Below are 18,498 nucleotides of genomic sequence, written 5' to 3' on the forward strand. Positions count from 1 at the left end.
ATGTCATCCAGAAGCTGGGGCCTGGAATGGGGGGCCTCACGACTCTGGCTGATGCCCTATCCTGCTGTAGCTGAGCTGGTATCCAAGATGCAAGATAAAGTCTTCCCCATTCTTCCCTCTCTTCTCTTTAAGCAGAGGGAAGGAGTCTTGAAGCCACGAGCCGTGGAGCCTGAGGATAGGGGAGGGGCAATGCCAGTACTCCGTTGGTTGCCCCGCCAGTGTGTCAGTAGGTCGCATGCTCCCACAGTGCCCTGGCTCTGGGTCCAGTTCCACATTAGGACTCAGCTGGAGTTCAGGTGAGTCCTTTCAATCTTTTCAAATTGCCTTTCAAGATTATTTAGGGCCCAAGAGCACTTTAGCTCACAATGGCAAGGCTTGTGGGTACTCAAGTTCAGACCGCTGGGATCTATGATTCCCCTCTGGCTAAGGCTGATTGAAATGCTCTCTCTGTGGGTGGGCATCAGCTGAATTTGGTCCAGTTTTGTTTTCTGCTCTAACAGGGCAGCACTGAGTCAATCCCTCTCAAGTGCTCAGAAACGCTCTCTACACCATGCCACCACTGCCAGAGAATGGGGAAAGAGTGGTGTTGGTGATTCATAACTGTTTTTCCTACCTTTTCAGTACCTCTTTCAGTTATGTGAAGTTAAAGCCAGGTACTGTGAGTGCTCACCTGATTTTTTGTTCTTATAAAGGTGCTTTGTTCATGTAGATAGTTGTTAAATTGGTGTCCTTGTTGGGCGGGGGAGACAATCGGTGGAGCTTCTATTCTGCCATCTTGCTCCACTCCCCTCCCCTACCTCTTTATTTTTCAGTTTCTCTGTCACCACCTTAAGAAAGTCCTTCCTCGAACTCCCTCTCTATAGTCACTTTCTACTTGCATCAATCTGTTTATTTATTCTGTAATACCATATTAAAATTGATTTTTTTTTTTTTTTTGAGACAGAGTCTCGCTCTGTCACCTAGAGTGCAGTGGCATGATCTTGGCTCACTGCAAGCTCCGCCTCCCGGGTTCACACCATTCTCCTGCCTCAGTCTCCCAAGTAGCTAGGACTACAGGCGCCTGCCCCCACGCCCGGCTAATTTTTTATATTTTTAGTAGAGATGGGGTTTCACTGTGTTAGCCAGGATAGTCTCGATCTCCTGACCTCGTGATCCGCCCGCCTCGGCTTCCCAAAGTGCTGGGATTACAGGCGTGAGCCACCGCGCCTGGCCTAAAATTGATTTTTTAAACTTACTTGTTTCTTGTTTGCCAGCCCCCTCCTACCATCTTCACTAGAAGGATCATTCTCTGTCTCGTTGATTTCTGTGTCTCCAGCTCCTACAGAAATATTTGACATATAGTGGGCACTCAATAAATATTCCTTAAATTAAATGAAATACAAAGCATAACTTTTTAAGTATCTGTTTCTTTATCTGTATATTGGATACAACATCTGTACTGTGAGAATCAAGAAAACAGTTGTGAGAACCCTCTATTACAGCATCATTACAAATGTATAGTTACAGTTGTACATAAAATATTAGAAATAGAGAATTGCTAAGTTCTTCAACAGTTACCTCCCAGGCTGTGAATTCTTTGAGGTCAGGAACCATGTCTATTCCCCTTATCACTGTTTACTTCATGCTTAGCCTAGTGTCTGCCATGTAAGGAAATACTTGCAGAATGAACAAATAAACCAATCAATGAGCATAGCATCTCTCTGCCTCCAGAGAGACTTTCATCTACACGGAATAAATTTAGTTGTAGTCCTTCACAAAGAATTACATCAATATTATTGTCTTCTATTCTTCATTTACTCAGTCATAAGAATTATTGAGTACCTACTATGTACCAGGCACTGTGCTAGATGCTGAGGATACAATGATAAAAAACCACAAACCAATAATGTCCCTGCTCTTATGGGACCTCACAGTACCTATGTTTTTGCTATGCTTATTAAGCATTTCTACTCGTATTAAATTATGATTGAAAAATGCTTCCACTCTTTCAATGTTTTGGGATTTAATTTTTTATGTTTGTAAATATATGGCCAGTTTCCATAGACTGCTACATTGGCAATGAAAACAAGTTTTATTCTATATTCTCCATGTATATAGCTCATTTTATATTATATAAAATATCTACCTTATGAATTAACATAATTCTTTTATATCTAAACATATTTTTTCCCACTTACCCTGTCATGGATGGAGGGAAGTGAAGTATCCTAAAAGTAGTGTATTTCTATTTTTCCTTCTATTTATATAATACCTGCTTTTGGACTGATGAAACTCCTTTTATTCAATGCATAACTATTCCAGCTCATTATAATTTTGTAATCTGGAAGTTTTAGCACTATAAAGCATCTTTGTCTCATTTAATGTATTTTGACTTCAATTCATTCTATACTGATATTAACATTATGACCTTTGCTTTCAGTTCATATTTACCTTTGTTCACAACTTTATATATGATCGCTTTGAATCATTTGTTTTAGGTGCACCTGTATACAGGATAGAGTGAGATTTGCTTTCTGCTATGATATGACATATATATGGCCTCATTTTCCTCACAGTTTTATTTTAAACTGACAGTTTGCATCAGAAGCCAAGATGGAATTAGACAAGCAAAAGGTTTTGGGGGCTAATGACTGACAGATAATGAAGAGAAGGAGCAAGGATAGGCAGGAAAAGCCTTCAGACCATGGTATGGGTCTGAAACTTAAGAAGAGGGAGGGGAAGGAAAGGGGGAAGGAAAGGACAGTTGGGTAGGAAGATCCTCTGACTGCAGTGCAGCTCTGAAAAAGTCATGGCCAACCTTACAGGGAGCTCCAGAACAAAGACTGTGCATTAGAGAAGTCTCACATTGGGCAGAGATGTGGCCTTAATATCCCTGCCCTGCTAAGCACTGGTGGAGTTGCAGGAGAGAACATGTCCTTGTCGTCAACGCTGCAGTACATCCTGAAAGTATGTAGGTGACTAAATGCAGGCCTGTAGCTAACTGCATGCCGCCTGCCACTCTCACTCTTGGAGAAGTATTTGAGTGAAAAATTGCCATGGCTACCACACACATTTTATAATATTTTTATTCATGTATAATTTACATTCAGAAATGCACAGATCTTTAGTGTGTACAGTGTAACAAGTTTTGACAAATTAATAAATCCATTTATCCCATCTCAAACAAGGTACCAAACATTTCTTTCACACGAAAAATTCCCTGTGGCCCTTGGATCAAATCAAACCTCCTTTCCTCTGCACACTGGCTTCTCCTCCCCTCCTACAAACTGAGGCAACCATTGTTCTTATTTTTATTACCATAGTTTATTTTGTCTGCTTTGAACTTCATATAAATGGAATCATAGCACATGTTCTGTTTTGCTTCTGGCTTCTCTTATGTAACATAATGTTTTTAATATGCATGCATGTTGCATGATCAGTAGTTTAAAATTGTTTTTTATTGCATTATGTAAATACACCGTCACTTGTTTATACATGTTACTTTTATGGACATTTGGGTTGCTTCCAGTTGTTGACTATTATAAAGTTACCATGAACATTTATTTATTCATTCATTTATTTTTTTTTTTTTTGAGACGAAGTCTCGCTCTGTCGCCAGGCTGGAGTGCAGTGGCGCGACCTCGGCTCACTGCAACCTCCACCTCCCAGATTCAAGCTATTTTCCTGCCTCAGCCTCCTGAGTAGCTGGGACTACAGATGCACGCCACCACACCCAGCTAATTTTTTGTATTTTTAGTAGAGACGGGGTTTCACCATGTTGGCCAGGATGGTCTCTATCTCTTGACATCATGATCCGCCCGCCTCGGCCTCCCAAAGTGCTGGGATTACAGGCATGAACCACCGCGCCCAGCTACCATGAACATTTTTTATCCTTCTTTTGGGTAGACATGTATTTTCGTTAATCTTTGGTAAATATCTAGTTTGGAATTACTGAATCATATTGCAAGTGTATGTGAAATTTATGAGAAAATGACCATTTTCCAAATCATTTGTTCCAGGGGTTCCCAACTCCTGGGCCACAGACTGGTACCCAGTTGTACTGGCACTGGACTGTTAGGAGGTGAGTGGCAGGCAAGCCACCATTACTGCCTGAGCTCCTCCTCCTGTCAGATCAGCGGCATCATTAGATTCTTATAGGAGTGCAAATCCTATTGTGAACTGTGCATGTGAGGGATCTAGGTTTTGGGCTCCTAATGCCTGATGATCTGAGGTGGAACGGTTTCATTCCAAAACCATCTCTCCACAACCCCCAGCCCCATCCATGGAAAAATTGTCATCCACGAAACCAGTTCCTGGTGCCAAAAAGGTTGGAGACTGCTGATGTGTACCGTTTTTCACAAACAACAGGCTATCAAACACAGGCTGTGTTTGGTTGGCATTTAATCTAATCTGTATATCAATTTGGGGTAAACCATTTTAACAACATTGAGTCTTCCAGTCAATGAACATCATACATCTCTCCATTTATTCGGGACTTTTGAATTTCTCTCTCAGAAACGTTTTGTTAACAGTGTAGGGAACATGTAATCACTTGTTAAATACACTCTGAATTGTTTTATATTTTTATACTATTGTAAATATTATTGCTTTTAAATTTTCATTGCTCAATTATTCATTGCTATTATATAGAAATAAAGTTAACTTTTGCACATTGACCTTTTAGTCTGTGAACTTCCTAAAAGCATCGATTACTTCTGGCTGTTTGTTTGTAGATTCCTTTGTGTTTTGTATGACCATCATCATGTTGTCTTCCAAAGATAAAAATTTATTCCTTTCCAAACTTTATGTATTTACATGTAATTTCTTTTCCTTACTTTACCTCCCTGGCTAGGACGTCTACTATCACGGAAGTGGTGAGAGCAGACATTTTTGCTTTCTTTCTGATCTTTAGGAGAAGCTCTTCAATATTTTAACATTAAATGTTCTCTTCATTATGGATCACACTTTCTTCCTTCATTAAATGCCTTATTTTAAAAATTCAATTCCAACATTGAGTATAAGATATCAGTGGTGTTTTGTTTTATTTCTCAAACAGTACAAGCTCTTTCCTTATTTGGCTGTTGGAAGAAAGGCTGTTTATTCTGATTCTTTCTAGAGTTTGAGTTGAGCTTAGGCTGGCACACAGTTTAAGTACCCTCAGAACGGGAGCTAAAATGGCTCTCTGCTTAGCCATAAAGAATTCATGTCAGCCTGCGGCAGTGCCATGTGCCTGTAGTCCCAGCTACTTGGAGACTGTGGCAGGGGGATTGCTTGAGCCTAGTAGTTTGAAGCTGCAGTGCCTTATGATAATCACACCTGTGAATAGGCAGCGCATTCCAGCCTGAGCAACATAGCAAGACCGTGTTGCTAAAAAAAAAAAAAAAAAAAAAAAAAATTCACCCTTGTAGTCAGTCCATCAAGCTTTCCTTAAATCCAAGACCCTCTGTTAATTCCATAGGAAAGTATAATTTTTGTTTTGTCTCAGAGATTCTTGTTAGCATAAACATAAAGGTCTTTTGTAGTCTTGTATACCCTAACCCATTAACATTTCATTTTATTGTTTTTCTTCCATTTGTGGGTATCTGTTGTGTGTTTAAATCTTCATACTTATGAGAGCTCAATTTTGTTCTAGTGATAGTCTTTGTTTTTCCTTGCTTTCCTCATTGTCTATTGTTACCTGTGCTTCTTTCAATTTATTTCCATTTTTCTGATGATTTTGCTTTCGTCTTTTGCATCTTTCCTAAGATCCACTATCTCAGGTTTCATCTCCTCCTCCTTTTGTCTTCTCGTATCTTTCCTATATTCTTTTATACTTGATCCATTTCTTTTTTATAGTCATCCTTTATAAAAATTATTGTTTTACAAAAAAATTGTAAGTGTTTATCACATTTATCTTCTTTATGGCCACCTTTGTGTAGTCTGTTGGTAAATCTTGTTGCTCTCTTCCACATGTTTATCTTACAGTATCTATGTATTGAGGCCGTGCCAATATCCTTTATTACTTGTAATTCAATGAGTTAAATTTCCCAGACCAGCTATTTGCAGGAAGATCTTGATTAGGAGGGAAGGGCCAAGATAATCTTCCAAGCTTTATAACTCAAAGATTCCCTCTTCTACAAATATAGCACACCATTGTTTGTGATGCTTTGTTTAGCCCCAAATCAGGTTCAGCAGGGTTTCTGCTGCCAGTTTTGCTTACTTAATTTTTTACACCCTTGAAAATAAGCAAATTAACTTTTTTTCTTTAGAAAAAGCAATTTTTGCTGCTTTTGAGATCCGCTATTATTGAACAGTCTTGCCACTTTTTTCATTCTCTACTATGCAAATTTTCAGGTCTCATCTGCTCTTGGTAGCTCATAGATGTTCGTTAAATTTGCTTATATATTGTTTGTAGTTTTTTGTTTTTTTTTTCAAAGTCATTTTTCTCATTACTTTTGTATGATTTCCAGAAGGGGGAAAAATCCCCACTTACACAGCCATGTTCATATCAGAAGTCACCTAAACATGTTTTGGCAGAAATCTAAATTCTAACTCATGTCTCACAAGACAGTGTTATATCTAGTCTCTTGGATAACATGAAATGTAATTGTAAATGCAGTAGTCAAGGATTGAAAATGCTAAGTTTGCTAATTTTTCTTATCAAAGAACACATACAGAGTATTTCCCAGTAGTTCCTACTAAAAGAAATTCTATCAACTGCAATTGCTAGAGCTATTCAGCTGATTATCAAAATACTTTAATTCATCATCTAAAAAGTGATTGCTTAATAAAAGTAAGCATTCTAAAACTCCAGAAATAGGCAGAGTGAACTGTAGGGTAGCCCCCAGCTTTTCTTAGTGCACTAAGTCATGCAAGTATACCTAGTAGAGTTACATGAGCTATGAGGGGTTATAAGTGCAAGGATATATTTCCCTGTGAAATTAGAGCAGGCATTGAAGTTGAAGGATGGCTCCTAGTGAGTTTTCTTTGGGGAACACTAAGTAATCAGCAGTACAAAGGTCACAGAAGTATCTTATGAAGCCAACCAACCACCTATGGCTTTCTGTGGCTGTGGAACTGATCAAGTCCAATGAAGACTGAGAGCATGGGGACATGACCAAAAAGAGAGAGGAAAAACAAAGGAGAAACACACAGGGCAATAAACAGCCATTTTTATATGGACATCATATTTTATAACATTATTTATTTTTAATATATCCTGAAAATGCAGAATGGTTAAGAATAATGAGGAATCTTGCCTTCAGCCTCTTCCTCTATTTTATCTGACTCCATATAGGGTATTGCTCCCCAACTTTTTCCCCTCACATGAAGAAAATGATAATTGTGTCACTCTAAAGTAGACTGGAGAGGATTAGGGGTATTAGTTGGGAAAAATGATTACCTTTCTTTACATAATTATAAGAAAAACAAAATACAACTACTAGGGAAGATATTAAGTATAGAATTTGTATAAAATTTCTAAATAAAGTATTTTTGAAATTTTAACGAGACATTCGAGCTTGCTTTTCTGACCATAATACTTTAATAGTGGGTTTTGTGTGTGAAATGGCTACATACACTTCTTGCTTAAACTTAGGATTAAAAGAATAACAGGCAAAGTGTTTGTGAGAGTGCCTAGCAAATAGTAAATGCTATTTAACTGCATATAAAATTTTGTGGAAAATTTTAAAGTCTTCTTTTAGAGTCATTCAAAGTTCACAGGAGTTGAAATGTCCTCCAGGTTCATCCATGTGGTGGCAAATGACAGAATTTCCTTTTTTTAAAAGGCTTAATAGTATTCCATTGTGTATATGTACCACCTTTTCTTTATCCATTCATCTGCTGATGGACACATAGGTTGGTTCCATATTGTGAATACTGCTGCAATAAACATGGGAGTGCAAAGATCTCTTCAACATACTTATTTCATTTCCTTCGGATATATGCCCAGTAGTAAGATTGTTGAATCATATGGTAGTTCTATTTTTGATTTTTTGAGTAGTCTCTATACTATTTTCTATAATGACTGTACTAATCTACATTCCCACCAACAATGTACAAGGATTCCCTTTTCTCCACATCCTTGCTAAGATTTGTTATCTTTCGTCTTTTTTTATAATAGCCATTCTAACAGATGTGAGATGACAGTCACTGTGGTTTTGATTTGCATTTCCCTAATGATTAGCAATGTTGAGGATTTTTTCAAATACTTATTGGTTATTTATATGTCTTTCTTTGAGAAATGTCTATTCAGGTCCTTTGTCCATTTTTTAATCAAGTTTTGTTTTTGTTTTTGTTGTTTTTTTTTTTTTTTGCTATTACTTTTGGATATTAACCCCTTACGGTATGTATGGTTTACAAATTATTTTCTCCCATTCTGTAGGTTGTGTCTTCATTCTATTGATGGTTTCCTTTGTTGTGTTCATGGTAATCACCATGGGTTTCCTCATAGACTACCTCCCTAGTACATTTAAAATGCAAGTTCATTGGCTGGGCACGGTAGCTCATACCTGTAATCCCAGCACGTTGGGAGGCTGAGGGGGGTGGATGAAGAAGTCAAGAGATCAAGACCACCCTGGCCAACATGGTAAAACCTCGTCTCTACTAAAAATACAAAAATTAGCTGGGCATGGTGGCACACACTTGTAGTCCCAGCTACTCGGCAGGCTGAGGCAGGAGAATTGCTTGAACCCGGGAGGCAGAGGTTGCAGTGAGCCGAGATTGTGCCACTGCACTCCAGCCTGGCGACAGAGTGAGACTCCATCTCAAGAAAAAAAAAAAAAAAAAATATATATATATATATATATATATATGCAAGTTCAATATATGTGTTCATGTGTGTGCATCCGCATGTGTGTGTTCCCCAAACCCCAAATACAGCAAAGCAAAGAGAAAACAGGGCAGCTTTTAAAAATGAACCTGTTTCAACAGAGCTGAAAGGATTATTAACAGATTTAGATTTAGCAGTTTCCTCAAACCAAAGGATGTTTTATATTTATTCTTGCATTCTAAAAAATTTATGACACATAACAATATAAAAGTCCTTAAAATTTATTGAAAGTGTAAGTAATATTTTTAAAACATATACTCATGTATCCAAATTCAGGCCAGAAGATAGTCTGAGAATGGAAATTTACATTCCAAACTCACACTGAAATAGAGATGCAAAAATCCTAAACAAAATATTAACAAATAATATGATTGATCTCAGAAACAGTATTGAGTAAAAGAAGGAAGACACAAAAACACAGACATGTACAATTCCATTCACGTAAAATTCAAAGTCAGACAAAACTGTATATTTTTTAAGAATTAATACATGGGTGGTAAAGCTATAAAGAAAAGTAAGAAAAGTATTATAAAAGTTGAAATAAAACTAACCTTGAAGTTGAGGACTTGTGATTAAAGAGGTGTTCATGGAGGATTTCTTGGATGCAAAAGCTGTCTTCTATCTTTGAGGTCTGTGGTCTCATAACGTAAGAAACAGGTGGGGGGACTCTTCCTTATTTTTTCTAATCTCAGGAACAGTTTGTGTAGACTTGAATTATTATTTTTTTGAATGTCTAGTAGAACCAACCATTGAACCCATCTGGGCCTGACCTTTCCTATATGGAAAAATTTTAGACTACTGGTTCATTTAATGATTACAGGATTATCGTTATAGTATTCACATAACACAATACTGTTAAATTATATTTTTAAATGAGTTTTCCATTTTATCTAAACTTTCAATAATATTGGCAGAAAATCATTCATAATATTCTGTTATCTTTTTAATTTTTATAGCACCTATAGTGATTTCCTTTATAATTACGATATCCGTTAGTTGTAATTGCATTATTTCCATCAGTCTCACTACAGGTATGTCAGCTCTATTAGTATTTTCAACAAACCAACTTTTGGATTTGCAGATCCTCTCTTTTATTCTGTTTTTTTTTTTTTTTTCCATTCATTTCTGTTTTAAGTTATACTTTCCTTCTTTCTTTTGATGTTCTACTTGATGTCATTTTCCTAACTTCTTTAGATGGGTGCATAGCTACATAATGTACAGGCTTCCTTCTTTTCTAGCATAAGCATTTATGAATGTAATCTCCTTCTACATGCTGCTTTAAGTGCATTGCACAAGTTTTGACGTGTAGTATGGTTTAATCATTGACTTAAAAATATTTTCTAATTTCATTATGTCTTACTTGACATATAGATTACTTAGAAGTGTATCTCTTCACCTGTAATCCCAGCACTTTGGGAGGCTGAGGCTGGCAGATCACTTGAGGTCAGGAGTTCGAGACCAGCGTGGCCTACATGGTGAAACCCCATCTCTACTAAAAATACAAAAATTAGCTGGGTGTGGTGGCACATGCCTGTAATCCCAGCTCCTTGGGAGGATGATGCAGGAGGATCACTTGAACCCAGGAGGCAGAGGTTGCAGTGAGCCAAGACTGTGCCACTGGACAGGTGATAGAGTGAGATTCCATCTCAAAAAATAAAAAATAAATAAGTGTATCTCTTAATTTCTGATATATAGATAGTTTCCTGTTATCCTTTTGTTTTTCATTTCTAGTCTAATTGTGTTGTGGCAAAAGAATATACTCATATGGTTTCAGTCATTTGAAATTTTATTGCATATGCTTATAGTCCAGTGCACAGTCAATTTCTACAAATGTTCCATGGATGCTTTAAAAGAATAGAGGTTCTATGGCTGCTAAGTATATTGGTCATTCAGTATATTGTTAAAGCTGCCTTTAAGGTTTTTCTTTTTATTATTGATGTTTTGCATATTCACTATGATGTATCTCAATGTAGTTTGTTATTTTATACTGCTTGGGATTCACTGAACTTCTTAAATCTGTACTTTACTGTCTTATTAGTTCCAGATAATTATCCATGTTTTCTCTTTCTCTAGTTTCCTAAGTGCATTCTATGTGTCCTCATCTATAAAATGAAAATAATAACAGTACTCATCCCACATGTAAGTACTTGTTGATAAAATATAAAATGCTTAATACACAGTACTCAATGATTGACAGCTATTGTCATTACAGCACTTAAAATGAATTTTCCCCAACTTTCCTTAATGTCATAAAGTTTTAGAAATATGCAGATAAATTCAGAGATAAGCAGAAATTACATAATCACTAGCTAGGCAAAGTGGAAAATTGAAGCACTCTCCATTAGAAATCAGTAGAGCAAAGTGGTTATCATCATGGCCCTAAAACCAAAAAGGGCCAGGTTAAACTCTCTTTACAACCTGGAGGAAGCTACTTAACTTCTTCAAGCCCTAGAATCTTCATTTGTTAAATGACAATAGTTATCATACCTGACAGCTTGTTCTAAATTTTAAATGAAATTCTATAATGCATTTAATATTTCAATAAAAGGCAAAGATGTAACTATTACAAAAGAAAGAGCATTATAATGATACCCAATTTTAATATTCTAAACTCTCTACGAGGGGAAAGAACTATTTTAGAACTTTCTTGAGATGAGTATTTACCAAATAAATTTGCTAAGGTATATTTGCAGTATTCACTCAGCATTTTTAACCCTGTTATATGTCAGGCACTGATAGGTGCCAGAGGTATAAAGATCAATGCTCCTGAATAATTCACAGTAGATGATCCAGATATTTAATCAAATAAGTACAATATAATGTGAGCAATGAGATGGTAGAGAACTATACAAAAGGCTATGAGAACACAGATTTCACAGAAAAGACATTTAATATAAGCAGAGATGTTCCAGCCAATGGGAAGGGGAGGTTAAGGTGTATAACATGGGAACATCTGCTATACAGGCTGAGCATCTCTAATCTGAAAATTCAAAACCCAAAATCCTCCAAAATCCAAAACTTTCTGCGTACTGACGTGATGCCACAAATGGAAAATTCCACATCTGACTTCATATGATACGTCACAGTCAAAATGTAGGTGCACAACACGTAGTCTATTCAGTGCTCCCAAAGGAAAAATAAATTACCTTCAGGCTATGTGTATAAGGTATACATGAAACATAAATGAATTTTGTTTAGACTTGAGTTCCAACTCTAAGAGTATCTCATTATACATGTACAAATATTCCAAAATCCAAACATATCTGAAATCTGAAACTTTTAGTCCCAAACATTTTAGATAAGGGGTATTCAACCTGTATTTGTGAAACAGCTGTAACAAAAGGTATGTACTATGTAGTGACAGATGCCACTTGAAGATTTGGGGCCATACTTGCAGGTCTAAATGTGCTATGTTGAGGGGTTTGGACTGTTACTACATAGATACTGGGAAGCTTCTGAAATGTTCTATGGCCCCAAAACAATGACAGGATCACATTTCTACTTTTTGGAGAATAATTGGCAATAGTAAACAAGATGGACTGACTACAGTGAAAAACGAAGGCCAGCCAATTAGAACATTATTATAATAATCAAAATAAAGAAAAGATAAAAAATAGTCATCAAATGTTTTCAATGCATTGGGAGAATGCTCTTCCAACTTAGAATAACTGCTTCCCAGATTTGCTATAGCCTCCTAAATGCGAAAATTACATTATTATTTACATAGAATAAAAATGTATTAGATTCCTTTGAGATATTTTACAGAAAAATAAATTAATTTCCTTTTGAAAATTACATGCAAAAAAATTCATTCTATTATAACCTATCGTTCATTTTATTATAAGGGAATTATAAAAGTTATAGAAAAAATATCCATCTTCCCTTTTTAGAAAAGAACACTAGTCCTTTTCGTTCCCCTGCCACAGAGGAGGCATTGGAAACAATGATCAGCTCAGATTAAAACCCTATTGTACTAAAAAACTCAGAATCCTGACTTAACTAGTCTAAGGAAATACCAGTAAGGCTTATTACAAAAGGGAGCCTTGGTATAAAAGCATAAAGAATTGAGTTCTAACCCCCTCCACTCTTCACCCTATCCTGTTGCCCAAACACCCTTAGTTAAGGAGTGATCAGCTCTTTGATCTCTTCTCTTTTAAAATAACCAAATAGCTCTTGTTTTGACTCCATGGCTAAACTCCATCCTTGCAACAGGAGTTTTATTTCTACATTGGTAGTTGAGTTTCTAACAAAAAAGACAATGTAATGTATCTTATATTTTGTAATATGTTCTAAAGACTAAATTTAAATAATTTCATGGCTATCCTGACTTCTTTCCATAGTAAAATTTTTCTTTTGTAAGAGGCGGCCTGTGTACACAGGCAGAGTAAATTAACTCCTGCCTCAAAGTTGCTGAGAAAATGAATTGCTTAAGAAGATTAGAGTCATTTTCTTTACTTAGAGGTATTCTTGACAACCCACACTGAAATTACACAAGATTAACTCCATTAACACCATTTCCCATTCTTTAAACTAGTAGCTTTTTAGAAAGCAGCATTTAGACTGAATAGTTCAAAGCATATTTTAAGAGGAGATCTCAAGATGCTTAGAAATGCTAAATAAGTATCACTTAAGGATTTAGAATGGAGTGCTGAGAGGTCAAGTAACATATTGGTCATACAGTGAGCTGTAAGTGAAATGAAAAGATGCTGCTTGATTTTCTCTTTGCCATTTAGTCTGCATATTCCATTTGTAAGTGGCATTTCAAATCAAATGAAAACTTAAGGAATATAACACTGTTAATCCCTCAAACACATGGATATTATTTATTTTTGTCTTTCCCATAGCATTTTATAGAGTACCTTTCACTTATTCAAATATTTGTTGGTTATTATGCCATATATTTGACATTATTTTGTGGCCTATTAAATACATATAAATCAGAGGGCTTAGAAAAACAGATTAAAACAGTACTATAAGACAGAATCTTTCTGAAATTAGAAAGCAAAATCTATTAACACAGGCCCAAAACTTTAAACTAGTTATCCTAGCTGCCATTGGTGCCATTAAAATGTACAATGCATAAAAATCTCTCTCTCTCAAAATGTTGTCATGAGCCACCAAAACCATTCTGAACAAATGCAATCATAACCCGTTAATTCCCTTAAAATTTCCCTCTTTGATATTTAAGTAGTCTTCAATGTTTTTAACTGCAAAATAATACACTATATACTCATGTTTGAAATTCAAACATCAAAAGTAAATGGAAGAAAAAAGTCCTATTTTCCTACCTCCCCATATCTTCCTCCAACCTCTTTTCCTACTCTTACATTAATGTAAAAAAACTTTGCATTAAATTATATAGAGTTTCATTTTCTTTCTGTTCTCTTAAAGATTGCTCCCAGATAGAAAATGTTAAGGAACATTGACCTAGACAGCTCTTAAAGATCCCAATTTGAATGAACTACTGAATCCCCAGATTTCGAAATAGTTGTTTCTACTACTACAAAAAAAACCTCTAAAAATATGAATTGTAATTACTTTATGCTAAGACTAAGTCAGATCAGACCTCAATGGAAAGTCACTAACCATTTTATTATAAAAATTTTATCAGGGAGCATAGTAAAGTAATACTAGCTATAATAATACTAGCTGAAATTTACTGAGAATTTGCTAGGCACCAGACACTGTTCCTAGTGTTTCGTAAGATTTTCTAAAATCAAATCTCTATCAGTAAAATCTTAAGATATAGCATGTGATCATCAATGCCTCTGCTCATAATGTCTTAAATGTGTACATATTTCATAATTTTGTTTGATGCAACACTATCCTGGACTGAAAAATGATAACTAACAGTACTTCAAGTCTAAGAATTCTACAACAGAGTCAGTGGGTTACTAAAGTCACATATTAAAACAGTTGTAGAGCCCATCTCTGATTTCAGGGATTCTCAACTGTACCGGTATATTTCCCATACTCTAATCATTCAGGTATTGGTATCATAATTACTGCTGTGTCTATACTATTATTTATTTAATACCTTTAAATTGATTCTACCTCTTTAAAATTAAATTGGGACATGGATGAAGCTGGAAACCATCATTCTCAGCAAACTATCGCAAGGACAAAAAAACAAACACTGCATGTTCTCACTCATAGGTAGGAACTAAACAATGAGAACACTTGGACACAGGAAGGAGAACATCACACACCGGGGCCTGTCGTGGGGTTGGGGAGCGGGGAGGGATAGCATCAGGAGATATATCTAATGTAAGTGATGAGTTAATGGGTGCAGCACACCAACATGGCACATGTATACATATGTAACAAACCTGCACATTGTGAACATGTACCCTAGAACTTAAAGTATAATAATAATAAAAAAAGAAATGAAATCACACATCTAAAAATAAAATAAAATAAATACAAAAATAAATAAAATTAAATTTAGTTTTAAAGGAAACATAATACCATCACATAAACAGGAAGCCAGAACTGATTGCCATAAATAAAAGGGAAAATAAATTCAATAAAACAATGCAATCCTATTAAATTCTAGCTACATATTATATTGTTGCCTGCTGATGTTTCTGAGCCTGAAGCCTGCATAGCTGGCTAGAAAGGTAAATTAGCAAATGTTGATATATGTAAATAGTATCAAGCAGCTTTCTCCTTCCTTAAACAGAATGATTGATGCAAAGACTGAAAATGAATTGCGAAAGAACAAGTTTCTCACTATGCTTTTTCAATGATATTTGTGCCAGGTACCATCTAAAACACCTCCTATGATCTACAATGATTTTACATATTATTATGATACAAATCCCAAAATATTTTGGGAAAACTCCAAAATGATTTGGGGATTTCCTGAAGGGATCCCTTTTACTTTATATTTTGGTCTCAGAATCTCAAAAGGTATCTTGTCTCTGCCAAGACATGGCCCAATATGCCTATTAAATCAATGGCAAGTAATATCAAGTTGGTAGAAATGGAAGTTATATTTTAATTTTTAGTTTTTTTTTTTATGAGATGGAGTCTTGCTCTGTCACCCAGGCTGGGCAATCTCGGCTCACTGTAACCTCCGCCTCCCAGGTTCAAGCGATTCTCCAGCCTCAGCCTCCCAAGTAGCCCAGCTAATTTTTGTATTTTTAGTAGAGACAGGGTTTCAGCATCTTGGCCAGGATGGTCTTGAACTCCTGACCTTGTGATCCACTCATCTTGGCCTTACAGGTGTGAGCCACCACGCCCAGCCTAAATGGAAGTTACTATCCAAAAACTTGTTCTCAGAAGGCAAATGTTAGGTAGATGAAAACAGTACTGATTTAGGAAGTATAATCGCGCTCACCCCACATGCTATTTTGTTTGACCTTGATTAGGTTAGTAAACTATTCAGGTATGTTTCCAATTTGCAAAATAAGTGAAGATAATACCTCCACACAGGGTGGGAATATGGATTAAAATGTGAGATACTGACATAATAGATACTCAGAAAATGTTAGTTAAATCAAAAGTTACATGACTTTCAGTTTTTTACAACTCACAAAAAAATCAAGGTGTTTTAATCTTAATATTAATAAAAAGACCTCAATTTGTTTCACCTAACCGACTCCCAGGCACTACTGCTAGCTCAAACAACCTTGGCAATTAAAACTAATTCAAAAATAACAAAGCTGGAGGCATCACACTACCTGATGTCAAACTATTCTACAAGGCTATAGTAACCAAAATAGCATAGTACTGGTACAAAAACAGACACATAGACCAATGGATCAGGTTAGAGAACCCAGAAATAAAGCCACACACCTACAGCTACCTGGTTTTTGTTAAAGTCAACAATAACAAGCAATGGGGAAAGGACTCCCTATTTAATAAATGGTGCTGGGACAACTGGTTAACCACATCCTGAGGATTGAAACTGGACCCCTTCCTTTTACCATATACAAAAATCAACTCAAGATGGGTTAACAACTCAAATGTAAAACCTAAAACTATAAAAACCCTAGAAGAAAACCTAGGAAATACCATTCTGGACATAAGACCTAACAAAGATATCATTACAAAGACTCCAAAAGCAATTGGAACAAAGCCAATAATTGACAAGTGACATGCTGGCTCAAGTCTGTAATCCTAGCACTTTGGGAGGCCGAGGTGGGTAGATCACGTGAGGTCAAGAGTTTGAGACCAACCTGGTCAACATGGTGAAACCCCGTCTCTAATAAAAATACAAAAATTAAGCAGGTATGGTGGCAGCCACCTGTAACCCCAGCTACTCGAGAGGCTGGGGCAGGAGAAAGGCTTGAACCTGGGAGGCAGAGGTTGCAATGAGCAATGCAATCCAGCCTGGGTGACAGAAGGAAACTCCATCTAAAAAAAAAAAAAAAAAATTGACAAGTGGGACCTAATCAAACTAAATAGCTTCTGCACAGCCAAAGAAACTACCAACAGAGTAAACTGACAGTCTACAGAATGGGAGAGAATATTTTCAAAGTATGCATGAACAAAGGTCTGATATCCAGAATCTAGAAAGAACTTAACAAGCAAAAAATAGCCCATTAAAAAAAGAAGAAAGGACATGAACAGATACTTCTCAAAAGAAGATATCCATGGGCCAAAAGCATATGAAAAAATGCTGAACATCACTAATCATTAGGGGAATGCAAATCAAAACCACAAGGAGATACCATCTCACACCAGTCAGAATGGCTGTTATTAAAAAGTCAAAAAATAACAGATGTTGGGGAGGCTGCAGAGAAAAGGGAATGCTATACACTGCTGGTGCGCATATAAATTAGTTCAGCCTCTGTGTAAAGCAGTTAGAAGATTTCTCAAAGAACTTAAAGCAGAAATACCATTTGACCCAGCAATTCCATTATTGGTTATATACCCAAAGGAATATGAATTGCTTTACCATAAAGTCCATGCACACATGTGTTCATTACAGCAATACTGACAATAGCAAAGACATGGAACCAACCTAGATGCCCATCAACAGTGGACTAGATAAAGAAAATATAGTACATATATATCAGACAATACTACACAGTCATACAAAAGAACAAAATTATGTCTTTACAGCAACATGGATGTAGCTGGAGGCCACTATTCTAAGCAAATTAATGCAGGAACAGAAAACCAAATACCAAATGTTCTTACTTCTAAGTGGGAGCTGAACTTTGAGTACACGTGGACTCTAAGAAGGGAACAACAGGCACCAGGGCCTACTTGAGGGTGGAGGGTGGGAGAAAGATGAGGATAGAAAAACAATGTATCAGGTATTACGCTCATTATCTGGGTGATGAAATAATTTGTATGCTGAACCCCCACAAAATGCAATTTACTCATGTAACAAACCTGCATATGTACCCCCAAACCTAAAATAAAAGTTGGAAGAAACAATAAAAATGAAGCAAAACTTTGGAAATGGGGTTATAGAAGGTCAGCAAAAGGTGGGTTTGAGATGTTTGGGTAGGTTAAGTGGGTATTTTGAAGATATGGCTTCTCCTTTGGCATGTTTAATAGTGATGCTTAATGGACATCTTTGCAGTTTAACATGACACTTTAAAAATAAATTATCTCCTAATAATGATGTGAAGAAAAAAAAAACCTAATCCAAAGATCATGCCTATGAAGGTCTGAAATGCCCCAGCAAAACTGCAAAAACCTAAGTGACTAGTGATCAGCTGGTCCAAAGCATACTATTAATAATAAAAGTC

General features: G+C 36.2%; 1 protein-coding gene across 2 annotated transcripts in view; it reads right to left on the reverse strand.

Moving 5' to 3' along the window:
• Positions 1-8,925: 8,925 nt before the first annotated feature.
• Positions 8,926-18,498, reverse strand: part of PUS7L (pseudouridine synthase 7 like) — a 40,586-nt gene continuing 31,013 nt past the window's right edge. The window contains exon 10 of one of the 2 annotated variants that reach the window (XM_045365089.3): positions 8,926-9,563. In XM_045365089.3, the coding sequence (XP_045221024.2) occupies positions 9,522-9,563 (42 nt within the window). In that variant the 3' untranslated portion in view covers positions 8,926-9,521. The remainder of the gene's footprint in view (positions 9,564-18,498) is intronic. The other variant, XM_065524059.2, reaches the window with a different exon arrangement.

Source organism: Macaca fascicularis, chromosome 11 (assembly GCF_037993035.2).
Source record: "Macaca fascicularis isolate 582-1 chromosome 11, T2T-MFA8v1.1".
NCBI classification, from domain to species: Eukaryota; Metazoa; Chordata; class Mammalia; order Primates; family Cercopithecidae; genus Macaca; species Macaca fascicularis.